The 13,558-nt window shown below is 37.9% G+C and overlaps 1 protein-coding gene across 2 annotated transcripts in view; it reads left to right on the top strand.

The window, feature by feature from the left end:
• CDK5RAP2 (CDK5 regulatory subunit associated protein 2) overlaps positions 1-13,558 on the top strand; it is a 153,169-nt gene that overhangs the window by 125,096 nt on the left and 14,515 nt on the right. The window contains exons 28-32 of one of the 2 annotated variants that reach the window (XM_036749546.1): positions 793-912; positions 5,434-5,550; positions 8,373-8,562; positions 8,839-8,960; positions 9,757-10,002. In XM_036749546.1, the coding sequence (XP_036605441.1) occupies positions 793-912; positions 5,434-5,550; positions 8,373-8,562; positions 8,839-8,960; positions 9,757-10,002 (795 nt within the window). The remainder of the gene's footprint in view (positions 1-792; positions 913-5,433; positions 5,551-8,372; positions 8,563-8,838; positions 8,961-9,756; positions 10,003-13,558) is intronic. The other variant, XM_036749547.1, reaches the window with a different exon arrangement.

Below are 13,558 nucleotides of genomic sequence, written 5' to 3'. Positions count from 1 at the left end.
ACATCACATCCTTATATATTTTGTAGCAAATTACTTGGAACATTTCTAGTGTTAATGGAAGATGGTTGCAGATCTGGGACTTAAGTAATCTCGTGACCATTCAAACTCATATTAAAATTACTATTTAATTAGGAAAAGATATGTAACATTGTGCTACTTTTAAATGAAAGTAATTTTGAGGGAATTAAAACTGGGTCATAACATTAGTGTAGTACGTTAAAACAAACATTACTAAGACATACTGAATATAACCTAATGGATATATTAAATACATTAGTGCTTCTTTTGGATACTTAGTGTGCTTATACTTAAAAAAGTGATTCCAGAAATCCTCCTATAGACAACAATGTTTACTTTCTTCCTTTTGGTCTTTGGAAATATTTGGCTCCATTAGGAGGGTCCTGCAATCAACTATGATGCAACCCAGGCCATCTTGAAGGTGAAATATTACCTTCATCATCAGAAAGAATTTGAATTAATATTTGATATGTTAGAAGAATAAAAGGCTACATTAACATTTGCATTAAAAATGTAACTAATATAATTTTTCCGTATGGTGTTAAATGGCTTCCTGGTAGATTGCACTAGGGTACCATTAAAGAAACATGTCAATTGAAATATGCCAAGTATGGGATCTGCACAAAAGAACAGAGTAAATGCCAGTTGCTGACTGTCTTTAAGTTGTAGAATATTGTTTAGATTTTCAAGTTAGCACTTACTGCATAGTCCATAAATTATTCAATTTGTTAGGGGCTTCAGTCTTTAAATAAAAAATGCCCTTCCTTCCTTTAGCCTTATTAATGGAACATCTGCAAGAAATTCGAACTTTGAGACAACGTTTAGAAGAATCCATTAAAACAAATGACAGGCTGCGAAAACAGCTTGAACAGCAAGGGGGTGAACTTGAACAAGGTAAAGGAGGATGGTCTCACTTGGTAATGCTACTCTTTGGATGACTCTTTGGGAAAATAATGTTAACATAGAGTTTAGGTACAGAGTCAGCAGGGTACAGTGTAAATGATACTGGGGTGGGAGTCAATAGATTTGATGAGTTTCTGGTTCGTTCTTGGCTCCACATGCCATGTGACCAGGGTAAAGTTGTTTCCTCCTCTTTGGGCCTCAATGTCCTTACCCGCAAAATGAATACAGTTTGATTCGATAATCTCTTATGACCCTTTTAGCTTCAGGAGTCTATGACTCTATTTTCTGAATTTCCCTATCCAGTTTTGGCTTGAGAAATTGGCAGACAAATAAGATCTTAAGTCAGAGTTAGCTTAAAATTCTACATTTGAATCTAGAGTAAGACAGATGAATTTTATTTAAAAAACAAGTTAAATATTCTTAGACATCTGCCACAATAGATTGTGGATTGAAAAATCTCAGCTCTACTCAGTGGCCTCAAAGTCTTCAGCCTTCACAGAAGTGAGGGGCAATTTTGGCTGACCTGCCAAATGGTGATAGGTATTCCACGTTAGCAAAATTATACCTAAATGAGATGTTTTTCAGTATTTTCCTTGAAGACATGGCCTTTTTTTTAACCAGGTAGGTTTTAATGGCAGGGAATGTTGTGCAACATGCAATTATTCATAATGCTTTCTTATTAGGCCACTCTGCAGTTTCTCTTTTGGGTGATTGATCTGTACTATTAGTCATAAGAGACATAGGAAATAAATATGTGTATGTTCATTTATATTAATTTTCAGTAATACCTGAATGAGATTCATCAAGTTTTACATATTTCTTTAAAATCTAGTTATAGAAATATTATTCTTGGCCTAAGGAACTACAAGCTTAAAATAGAGTTGACAGATGTTTTCGAGAATAATTTACTATGACCAAAAGATTGACGAAAGGCATTCATTTAGTGTTTATCTTGGTGGAAGGACCTGCTAAAATTTCTGGGGGGCCAGCTAAATGGCCCTGTGGATAGAGTGCTGAGTCTGAAGTCCAGAAAACCTGAGTTCAAATCTGAAGTCAGACACATAGTAGCTGTGTGGCTCTGGGCAAGTCACTTAACCTGTGTTTGCCTAGGAGGCAGCTAGGTACATCAATGGATAGAGTGCTGGGCCTGGAGTCAGGAAGACCTGAGTTCAAACCCAGCCTCAGACATTCACTTGCTGTGTGACCCTGGGCAGGTCACTTAACCTCTTTTTGCCTTAATCCATTAGAGAAGGAAATGGCAAACTATTTCAGTATCTTTGCCAAGAAAACTCCCATGGACAGTATAATTCATATACTGTATAACTAGACTGTATAATCCAGTACAATTCAATTATAGGACATAAAGAGTCGGACATGACTTGAGCAAAAAAATTTCTGGAGAGACAAAGAAATACAAATGCATACACATCCATTGAGAACTTCTTAACTTGAGTTGATTTCTCTAATGTTGATTAATAATAATAATAATAACAATAATACTATTTAGAGATGCTTTTACTTAGCAAGGGAAAGTTTGGAAAGTCTGACTCATATTTATGAGCGCTGCCCCAGAGAAGAAAGGGCTGCCTGGGGAAGTCAGCGGGTCTTCCTCTCTTGGCTTCCAGGTAGAGATTGAATGACTCCTCAGGGAGGTTGTAGAAGGGATTCTCTTCCAGACATAGGGTGGACCAGATGATAACCTCTGGAGGCTTTTCCAATGCTGATATCCTTTGATTCTGCTAACTAGTTGACTCTTTTAACATGCCTCCTTTAACTCTTTAATACATGGATTCATTCTAACCTCTGTGGAACATACCTGTGTGTCTAGCATAGCTCTAAGCAATGTCAGAAATAATAACTATAATACATAATAATAATATTAGGTGACACTTGGAGAATGCTTTATGTTTTACAAAGTCCTTTAACATATATAGCTCACTTGAGCCTCATAATAGTCCTATGAGGTAAACAATGTAAGTATTATCTAATGATATAGGCACTTTGTAAAACATGAAGTACTATGTAAGTATTAGTAGTTACTATCTCATTTTATAGTTGGGGAAATTGAAGCTTGAGAAGGAGGTTGTGAATTATTTAAGTCCTACTTGGGTTGGGGTGATTGGATGTTTATTTACAAATAGAATGGTTACAAGGTGAATATGAACAAGACAAAATAATGTTTGCACAAAGCAGCTCAAAACAAAATAATCAGATATTTGCTAAGTATGCTTTGTATGCCATGTCATATGCATTGGATGGTTCCGAGAAGCAAGCACAGGACACAGTCTATACCCTCAAGGAGTTAATATTCTAATTGGGGGGATAAGACACGCACATGTTGAAAGATAACATAAAGTTAGTATATATGTTACCCTCACTTTGTGGTTATTTATGTATCTTATCTCTGCTTTATGCACCCCTTAAATAGACCATAAGCTACTTAAGATTATGTTGTTTTCCTGGATCTGCCATACCCAACTGCCAAAGATGGCAGATGACCATGTATCTTTGAGTAAGTCACTTTACTCTCTGAACCTGTTTCACAGTCCATAAAAGAAAGATAACAGTACTTAGATTACCTGCCTCACATGATTTTTGTAGACAGTGATAAACCTTGAAAACTGTCAAGCAGCTATAATAATGTGAGAAATGATGGTCATTATCATCTTCCCAAGGACCTGCATAGAGCAAGTTTTTGTACACAGTAGGGATTCAATCAATACTGAATGGAATTTTAAGCCGTAAGTCCTATGGGAATTGAGTGTTTATTATAGTGCCTTGCCTATAGAAAGTGATTAATAAATATTGAATTGAATTGGGAAGAGGGAGAGATCACTTAGAGGTGAGGTCATAGGAAAGGCTTTATAGTAGGGCAAAACTTCTGCTAGATTTTGAAGGTAGGACTCAGGCATGGATAATAATGAATGAAAAAGCATTTGTTAGACACTTTCTGTGTGCCAGGCATCGTACTAGGTCTTCAAGTTACAAACTGAGTCGAATTGGGACTGTTCCTGCTCTCAAGGAGCTCTTGGCCCTCTAATGGGGAGAAGCAACACATAAAAGAAAATTCAGCTATTAGAATGGAAAGGCCTTGAATTCCCAAGATAGTAGCAGTAGCAAGGGTGGAGCAAAGAGTAAAGCTCAAGAGTCCTTAGGTTAAGTCAGTCAGTCAGTCAGATGACAGCACCAGGGGTCTGCATTGCTTAGAGGCAGGGCAGGTGGTAAGGTCAGGAGGACCTTAGGAGGCAGGGGCAGGGTAGATGGATAAGGCCTGTAGGGCTTCCTCACTGTAAAGAATAGAGTTTGTGACTTCTCTCTCATCCAAACTATGTGAGCACTAAAGCAGTCCAGATGGGATCTGGACGGCCCGGCGAAGACAAGTGAAGAAGACACCTTTAGCGATGGCAAATCTTCATGCTTCCCAGGGTCTCAGATAGATTCTGGAGTGGCCAGGGCCAGTACGGAGACAAAAGCTTGAGTGGAGCAGTTTGACAGTGGAATAGAGAGAGTATCTTTATGTTGAAAGGACAGGGTATAAAAATTGTCCCATGCCAGGTCCATCAGCCGGAAGCAGAGGCCTAATATGGTATACTGTGTGTAAGATTTCAGTAGATGAATTTTCCTAGAAATGGGGGCAGGGATGAGAGACTGGGGGATATGAGTACATCTCACCAAATATTTTGCAAATGAAAAAAAAATGGTTCTTATTTTAAGAATCTATGGTGGTATCCCAAATAGAATTCAGCGTAACTGCTTGTTTCTCTAATTATTTTGCTGTTTTAGTTCTTAATGGTCAAGAGTATTGCCAGAGTCTTCATGAAGGTCATTAAAGTCCACAATATTATTATATATTCAATGTAGCATTTCCTGTTTGACAGCTAGCTTATTCTTTCCCAGGAGAGTGACTGGCACATTTGAGGAGATGAAAGTGGCACCTAGGATTGGGCACAGGAGTAGATGCAGTGTGTTGCAGCTGCTCAGCAGCACATTTATCCAGCATAGAGAGGCAGCATTCAGGGCTTACTTAGCATCTGCCTGTCAGTCACTGCTGAAGGTGCTACAGCCAGAATGTGGTTCATCTTGAATGAGCAAGTCTGTCTGGGTTTTAGCAGGTATTAATCTAAGGAACAGTTTACAACATGGTAATTTCCCAAGTGCTGGGGCAGTCATGGTCACAGTTTGTCCTGTAGGATTGGTTGCTTATAGTGCTGGTTGCCTAGTAGTTCTGTAAGATGTCTGTGCATAAATCTGTAGCCACTTTCATCCTAAGTCTAGGGGAGGCCATGGAGGAGCTTTAGGATTCCTCTCAGCCTTCTGGTTGAAGTTTTCCTGAAATGCCCTTTGAACTATAGGGATTATAACCTTCAGAATATATAGAAGATAAAATACATATATTTCAGAATATTATTTTTTTCTCCCCCTGAATTGTTAAAATGATTCTTGTTTAGAAAGTTTAATCTTTACGGACCCGGGGATGATTCATAAATGACGATTTTATGTGTATATTTATAGGTTCTGCAAGCATTTTTATCCATGGCTCAGAGCAACATAATTCCCTTACTTCAGAAATTCATTTCCTGAGGAAGCAAAATCAAGCCCTCAACGTGATGCTTGCAAAAGGTTCACGAGGTAAAAATTAGAATTTTTTCCTGAAGAAGTAGTTGGCAATCAGGGTCATCAATGTTTCTCTTGTATGTTGAACAATAACATTTTATAAAAGAGTGAAAAATAACCCAAACCACTGGTATCTGAAGATAAGTAAGATACTACTCTAAGTAAGCTACTAGTGGTATCTGAACACTTTGCCAATTTGGAACTGACTGGCCCTTCTAAACTGGATGTTTGGCTGAATCTGGATTCTGCCCCTGATAGAACATGTAAATGTGAGGAGAGTCTTCCTCATTTGCTATTTCTATATTTTGTTTCCCTTGGTCTTGGGTTTTTTGTGGATTGTAAGCTTAATGTGAATTAACAGTGTATTATGGCAGTCCAGAATCTGTTTTTTAGACTACTTTAGCAGAGGTGTAATGTGTAGAATGATGAAAGTGCTGTTGTGCTATCTCCTGTTGTGGTCAGACCATATCTTCAGTATGGTATTCAGCTCAAGATGCCAGATTTTAGGTTTAGGTTTGCTTACCTAAAGAAAGAACTTCCTAATGATTAAGAGTTTTCCAAAAATAAAATGAAGTGGATCAAGAGGTAGTGGATTCCCCTTGACTTGAGGTCTTCAGGTGGAAGCTGGATGACCTTTTGTTTTAGAGGGGATTCCTGGTTTGATTAAATGACTACTCAGGTTCCCTTCAACTGTGGGAGGTATGGTCACATATGCAGGAGAGATTCGTAGTTTTGTTCATGCGAATTAGGGGGTGGTTCTTTGCTCATGTATCTCTTCTCAAAAGAAAGCATCATTTTTTTCATCTTAGTTGTTTTAAATTTACTAAAGTGTCTTTTCTGTGGTTGTCATAAGTGATCAGGACTCAGCCTATCTATAAAATAGCAAATGAGAGTCCCTTTGATTCAGTGGGAAGAGCCAGGGACATTGAGCCAGGAGTCCTGGACTTGAATCCCATCACTGCCACTAATGAGATGCATGATGGCCTCTATGGGCTTCTGTTCCTCCTCTGTAAAATGAAGGAATTGGACTTGGTAGTCTCTAAGGACTTTTCTAGCTTTTGAATGTGTGTATGTACGTGTGTACACAAACACATACACACACACATTCTCTCTCTCTCTCTCTCTCTTTCTCTCTTTCTCTCTTTCTCTCTCTGTCTCTCTGTGAGTATCTATAAAGAGGGAATCTTCATTAGGAACAGGTTGGGCGGGCTGGCTGGCTTCTGAAATGTTTTCTCAGTTCTGAGATTTCTCCTCTTCTCTTGATCTTTTCTGGCCACTGAGGTCAGTAGTGTTGTGCCCCAACTCAAGCAGAGCAGCCTGGTAGGTCTGAGTTCTCCAGTCTTTGCAAGTGTCAGGTTTTTAAGTGGACTCCATTCTGATAGCTCTAACCCTTAGCTCTTGCATTAACTCTTAGTTAACCCATTTCTGTTTTCTCCCCTATCTTAATTCCCAGATCTCTTTCCTCCTTATTGATCAACTGGGTCCCCAATCCTCTTAAGTGAGTCACTCCAATTTAATCACTCTGTAAAAATGATTAAATTATCATTTCCTTCCCCTTCTATCCTCCATCTCCCTCAATTGGTACAGTATATGCAAGAAAGCAATTTGCACTGTATGCTTGACATAGACTTTTTTGTAGTGCAAAGGAGTATTCAAGAAAGGGCTTGGCTACACAAAGAGTTTAGCTGATACTGTTATATCCAAATAAAATGAGGAAATCACACCATAAAGGTCTGACTCTTCAGTTTCCCCATTTGGCCTCTGTGGAACAATAAGACTCTTGAATGTTAAGAGTCACAGCTAAAAAGATATAGAGCAAGCTGACTTATTTACCTCTCAGCTTTTTCCACAATGAAGTTTTTAATGTAGATGAGATCAATAACTTGTTTAATTCATGATGGCTGCTGTAAATCAAATGAGTTAGATGCCTGTTGTATTTCTCCTCACTGACTTGTTTCTACCACCTTTAAGGAGGAGGACCTGCTGCTATTTAGCCCTTCTGTTTCGCAAATAGATTGCATCACCTCTCAGGGTCCTCTGAAATGATCAAAAGATCAACTTTTTGCTGATCCAGACTTTTTTTTTTAATCTAATTCTCACCTCCCTGTAGTAATTGAGCCTAAGACCCGTGGTAGGACGCTGATCCAAGGAAACATCTGTATTCCCTACCCTCTCTGTCACTGAACAACACCTTTTAAGAAGTGAACTCTTTCCTTGCCCCATAGTATCCTTTATTATGATAATATATTTCATTTCTGTAATGAGTTGCAATTTGTGAAGTACTTTTCTTAAAAACCTAAGGGAGGGCAAGTATTTTTTATTCCCATTTTATAGAGGAGGAAATTGGGCCTACGATCACTGGAAAAGGTAATTTATTGACTGCTTTCTTCATGGCTTCTGAAGAAGAAGCAGGCTAGTGGTTGCCAATGTAACAGTCCTCTAGAATTGTTTGGGGGTAAGCAGGCTTTCTGATCTCTACAGCATATCTTGCCTTTATCACATAACATAGCTGAGTCTTTTAGTGTACAGTCCATGTTCTCCAAATTTCTACTCATCATTTGCTTGTGAAGATAAGAAAACGAGATTTGCATGGTCCATTATTTAATAGAAAATTAAAAAGACCGATTTATTCCAGTAAAGTTGAATCTGTAGGTTTGATGCTGACAGATTTATCTAGCCAAAATGCGGAAGATAATTAGAATACTAAAATCCTAAAAACTAGATTAAATTTCTTTCTCTTTTTGCTCTTGGAGTACTTAAACTGAAGTGCTGTATTTGGGTAATTAGGTTTAAAAACAAACGGTCCCCATTATAAATGATATTGCTTGTGTTTGCAGATAAACAGAAGGAAAATGAAAAATTACGAGAATCCCTCTCCAGGAAGACCGTGATCATTGAACACCTTCAGAGGGATTATGAATGTGTCAAGCAAGAAAATGAAAGGTTGCATAAACAAGTCAGTGAGAAGGAAAAAGACAACAGGCATCTGACTCATGCTATTTACAGCAGCCACCATGAATTAAACAGGTATCGATCTCATCTCCACTTAAACTTTCATTGTGCAAAGTTGAGGGGTAAATAAGTCAGCTTCCTCTGTATGTTTTTAGCTGAGAGTCTTCTGTTCTGTGGAGGCCAGACCCTCCCCTCAATTCTGTACATGTTACAGTTCTCATCTAATTCAGGGATAATTGTAGACATGTCTAAGGTGGTCCCATGAAATGGTAATTTTCATGTATTTTATCCTTATGTTAAAATAAGCCAAATTTAACCATCTTTTAATTTAACCCGCGCTGCGTTTTTTAGGATCCAGGGAGAAATGAAGGTTCAACAGCGACAGTACACAGAGAATGCCAAATTATTGCAGTCACTACGAGTTGAACTCAAGGTATATGAAAAGCTGGAAGAAGCAAACAGAAGACAGATAGGTATTTGGAGCCATGAGCTTATCTGATTTTAAATTAAACCGGGTCAGGTTGGAGCCATACTGAGATGGAGCCCTCATAAGAGAAGGATCACATTAACACCCTTTGGCATGAGATGCTGTAATAAAGCACTGAGTTGCTGCTGGTATTTAACTGTCTCTTTTAGGTAGCATAAGAATGTCTTAAATTATTAGTTTTCATTGGCCTCGCATGGTCCAGTATTTCATTTATTGTGCTTTTGTTTGTGTCAGGGTACACTGTTTTCTACCCATTCCTCTAAAAGATAGTAAATTGTTGAGATCACTCTTTATGCCCTGACTTCCTTAGTTTAAATTTTGAGGTGTTGGATTTTTTAAAAAGTGAATTTCCTAGAAATTTCTTCCAGTTGAAAGTTTATCTTACAAAGCGTACTATCATAATTATAATTTTGTCCTACAATTGCTTTCCTTACCCTCTTTGCTGTGGCTTTTATGATATATGGCACCCTAAAAAAATGGCCCTTTTGATTCGCTAATTCTAGCCCAAATAGATTTTATTACTACTAGACATAATTTCAGATTTTGGAGGGCAATTTGCTAGCTTTTATGGCCAGAAGTGAAAATTAATTTTCTTCTCTTATTAAGTGTTTGCAATAGCAGCAGTTATGTCTGCCAACATTTTTGGTTTTAAGTCAAGCCATTATTTTAGCTGTAACTGGGTGTTAGTAAAGAGAATATACAGGTAGTTAAACTATTCCTGTTCCTGGGAAGACTGACCTTTTAATTAGAAAAGATAAGTCTTTTCTCACAAAATGTCACAGAACCTAGACAAGATATGTCGGAGGAATGCAGAAAAGAGCAAAACCATCTTCTGGACCTGCACGAACTCCTGACAGAGATACAGAATTTGAGGGTTCAACTGGAAAGAAGCATTGAGACAAATAATGCCCTGAGGAACAAGTTAGAGGAGCAGCTTTCAAAGGGGGAGGACACTATGGCTACAGTGTCTCCTTTGACCACTCCCAGTCTTCCCAAAAAAGAATGGCAGCTTTGTCCAGGAAACAACGGTAGGATACCTTTTTATTTTTTAATCATAGTTCTTTCAGAATTCCGGCACAGTGGTGCATGTGTACCTGTGAATGTTTGAAAGATTCCTGCATCCTCCTGTTCCTGCTTCCCTGTCCCCTTCCCCTCCCCCCCCTCCCAATTAAAGCTGTGGGTGTTTGTTGATTTCTGTTGCAGGCAACGTGGTATTGAGGATAGAGTACTGGACTGGGAGTTGAGATCTTGTGTCTAGTCCTGTTTCTACCATAAATTAAGAGATTTTTATTAGATTGTGTCGTCAGATCCCTTTGGGTGATAACATTATACATTCTGAACATTTTACATACTAAGGTTCTTACCTTATTTTTAGTTCCAACATTCTATGTTCTAAGGTTTCTTTTACTCTAATATCATGTGACTCTTTAAGGTAGATAATAGAGCCTAAAGAAAAGCATGCTGGATCCGGAGCCAGGAGGTTTGGAATCTAGGCCCAGTCTTGTCACTCTGTGATGTTCCTCAAGTCGTTCTAATCTCTGTGTCTCCATTTCTTCATTTTGGGAAACTTGATTTCCATTGAAGTTGAGCTAGGTTGTGTGATCAGAACAAATAAATAAACTTTTAATAATCCCCTTCACTTATTTAGCACTTTACATTTCTAAAAGTCCTTTGCTTCTGTTAGCTCTTTTGATCTTCACAGCCACTTTGTGTTATTACCCGTCATTTTACAAATGAAGAGACAAAGGCCCAGAGAGATTGACTTGTCTATTAGAATCCTCTCCTGATTACCAGGCAGCTACTTTTTTTACTACACCATGTTTGGAGTAAAGAATAATTTTAGAACAGAACTATACAAATAGGGGAAAGTCCCTTCACTTCTCTCAGACAGGGATTCCTTAGTGAACTGTGCCTTGGCCAAAGGGTCCACATCTCTCTGTACCAGGCTTGATCTTCACATGCTCTCAGTTCTGCCCTTTGGAAGTTGGCTTTCATGCTTTCTGCTCTCTGTATTTGAATGCGAGAGCTGGCAATAGTGGGTTTCAGAGTTTCCAGCCGTTAGCTGCAAAATACTACAGATTTTGCATGTGATGGAATCTAGGTTAAGCTTCCATAAATTTGGTTTAGCCAAAGGCTATTTACTCAAACATCTGTATATCAAGGGCAGCATTTGCTATAGTTGCCACTGTGTTTCCAAAGAACAATCAGTGAACGCACTATGTAATCCATTTCTAGCCTTATATCCTGGAGGCATATTTTATCTTTATTTGCATCACTGTCAGACAGTAATGGTGGAGCCATTCCAGTTGGAGAGAAGTTTAGTAAACTGTTCACACACATACTGGGCATATAGTACCCAACACGCAGCTTTGTAGATTTCACATCAAACCCAGGGAATTATCTGTCAAGGTTATATTCTTATGCCACTTAGTTGTCCTGTGTTATATAATACAAGCTTTAAACTCAGATCTTATCTAGAGAAAGGACCCTTCTTAGCACTGCATTTTTCTTGAACGAATATTAAGAATGGGTAAGGGTTGGGCCATAGAATACTGGAGGTGGCAAGAACCTCAGAGCATGGAACACAATGTTAGAATGTCAAATTTTTGAACTGAAAGGAAATCTAGAACGTACAGTTTTAGAAAATAGCATGCCAGTATTAGGATGACATTAGAGATCATTTAGTCTAACCTTTTTTTTTTTTCACAGAGGGACCTGAAGCCTAGAGTTAGATGGCTAGCTTTATCCTGCGTTATTTGATCTTCACAACAATCTTGGGAGGTAGATGGGACACATTATTTTCTCCATTTTCTAAATGGTGAAATAAATTGAGAGAAGTAAAAGACTAGTAATTGGTAGGGCAGAGACTAGAAGCAAAGTCTTTTCTTCTTATTAAAAACTTTAGAGTTTTTGTTTGTTTTTGGGCAACACAGCCACTCACTATTTCACAGAACCCTTGATTATGACAGAAACAGTTTAAGCAAAACTCAACCACAGAAGAGATTTATTTGTGACGTTCTGAACACCTCACTCCTCCTACCTCTATGAAGAAGAGGCAAATGTATTTTGTCATTTGTCCTCTAGAGCCAAGATTGGTTATTGCCCTTAATGAGTTCAGAACCCTTTTAGTGTTGATCTTATTTATGCTTTTGTTTTCATTGTACATTTTCTTCTTCTGTTTTTCTCACTGTGCATCAGTTCATATAAGTCTTCCTATGTTTTTCTCAATTCTTCGTACTCATTAATTATGGAATAGTAATTTTCCATTATAGTCCGACACCATAATTAGTTCATCCACTTCTCAGTGAATGGACCGCTGCTTTGTTTTCTTTTCTTTTTCCTTTTTTTTTTTTTTGATATTACAGAAAGTGCTGCTATGAGTATCTTGGTATCTATAAATATTAGATGAGTTGCTGGATCTGAATTGGTGGAAAGAAAGCTGAGACCTCACAGACCACTCCCTTTCCCCGTCCTTTACAGTGAAGTTACAGTTCTGGACCAAAAAAATAAACCTCATTCATTTTACTTTGGTTTTACTTTAGTGATTTGGAGCATTTTAATGGTTGTTGATAGTTTACATTTCTTCTTTTTTTAACTGTTCGTATTATTTGACAATTTTGATGAATGGTTTTTTGGCCTTATAAGTTTGTCTCAGTTCCCTGTATGTTTTAGCTATGAGGCTTTTATCAAAGATATTTGATGTAAAGATTTTACTTCTCCCCCATAGTTTCTCTTCTAGCTGTTTTCATTTTAATTGTGCAAAAGCTTTTAAATTTTAGACAAAGTGTTACAAAAAATTTATTGCAGTTTTAAGCAATTAAAGCTTAAGACTGCACTAAAACTTTTAGAGCATCTTGTATTTCATTATACAAATAATCTTTTTCTGTGTTTTTTTCCGATAAGAATTATGTGTTACTTTTAGTTTGTGAATTCTTACCCAACCTTAGTTCTGAAAAGCACTTCCTTCTGTTCTCTTCTAATTTTTTTTAATGAGGTGACCTTTAATTTTTAGATTGCTCATCTCTTTGGAGTATCACATTGGCATGTGGTGTAAGATACTAGTCTAAACCTATTTTCTGTCAGTCTGCTTTCCAGTCTATGGGGATCATAGATTTAGAGTTAAAAGGAACCTTAGACATCATCAAGTCCAAGCCTTCATTTTACAGATGAAGAAACTGAGGCCCAGAGAGGTTAAATGATTTACCCAGGGTCACACCACTAGTGTTTGAAGTGGGATTTGAACCCAGATCTTCTGACTCCAAATCTAGTACTGCTTTCCATTATGCCATGCTGTCACTCAGTAGTTCTTGTGGAATCAAGAAACTTTGTGAAAGTTGGGCTATTCTATTAGGTTGTTTCTGTAGATCTTAGTCTTCTGGTCCTACAGTGCCTTCTCTTCTCATCTCTCTGCCTCTCCTCAAGGCTGAGTTTGCCATTTTTGGAATCAGAGGCATTGATAAAGAAGCAGAACTTTTGCTTCTTTCCTGCCTGTTTGACTTTAAACAAGTCACTTCTTTGCCAGCCTTGGTATCCTCATCTATAAAAATGAGAGGGGTTTGGAAGAGGTGATTTGTAAGGTCCTAT

The sequence above is a fragment of the Trichosurus vulpecula genome, chromosome 3 (assembly GCF_011100635.1).
Source record: "Trichosurus vulpecula isolate mTriVul1 chromosome 3, mTriVul1.pri, whole genome shotgun sequence".
Classification (NCBI taxonomy): Eukaryota; Metazoa; Chordata; class Mammalia; order Diprotodontia; family Phalangeridae; genus Trichosurus; species Trichosurus vulpecula.
This window is presented reverse-complemented; position numbering and strand designations above follow the sequence as displayed.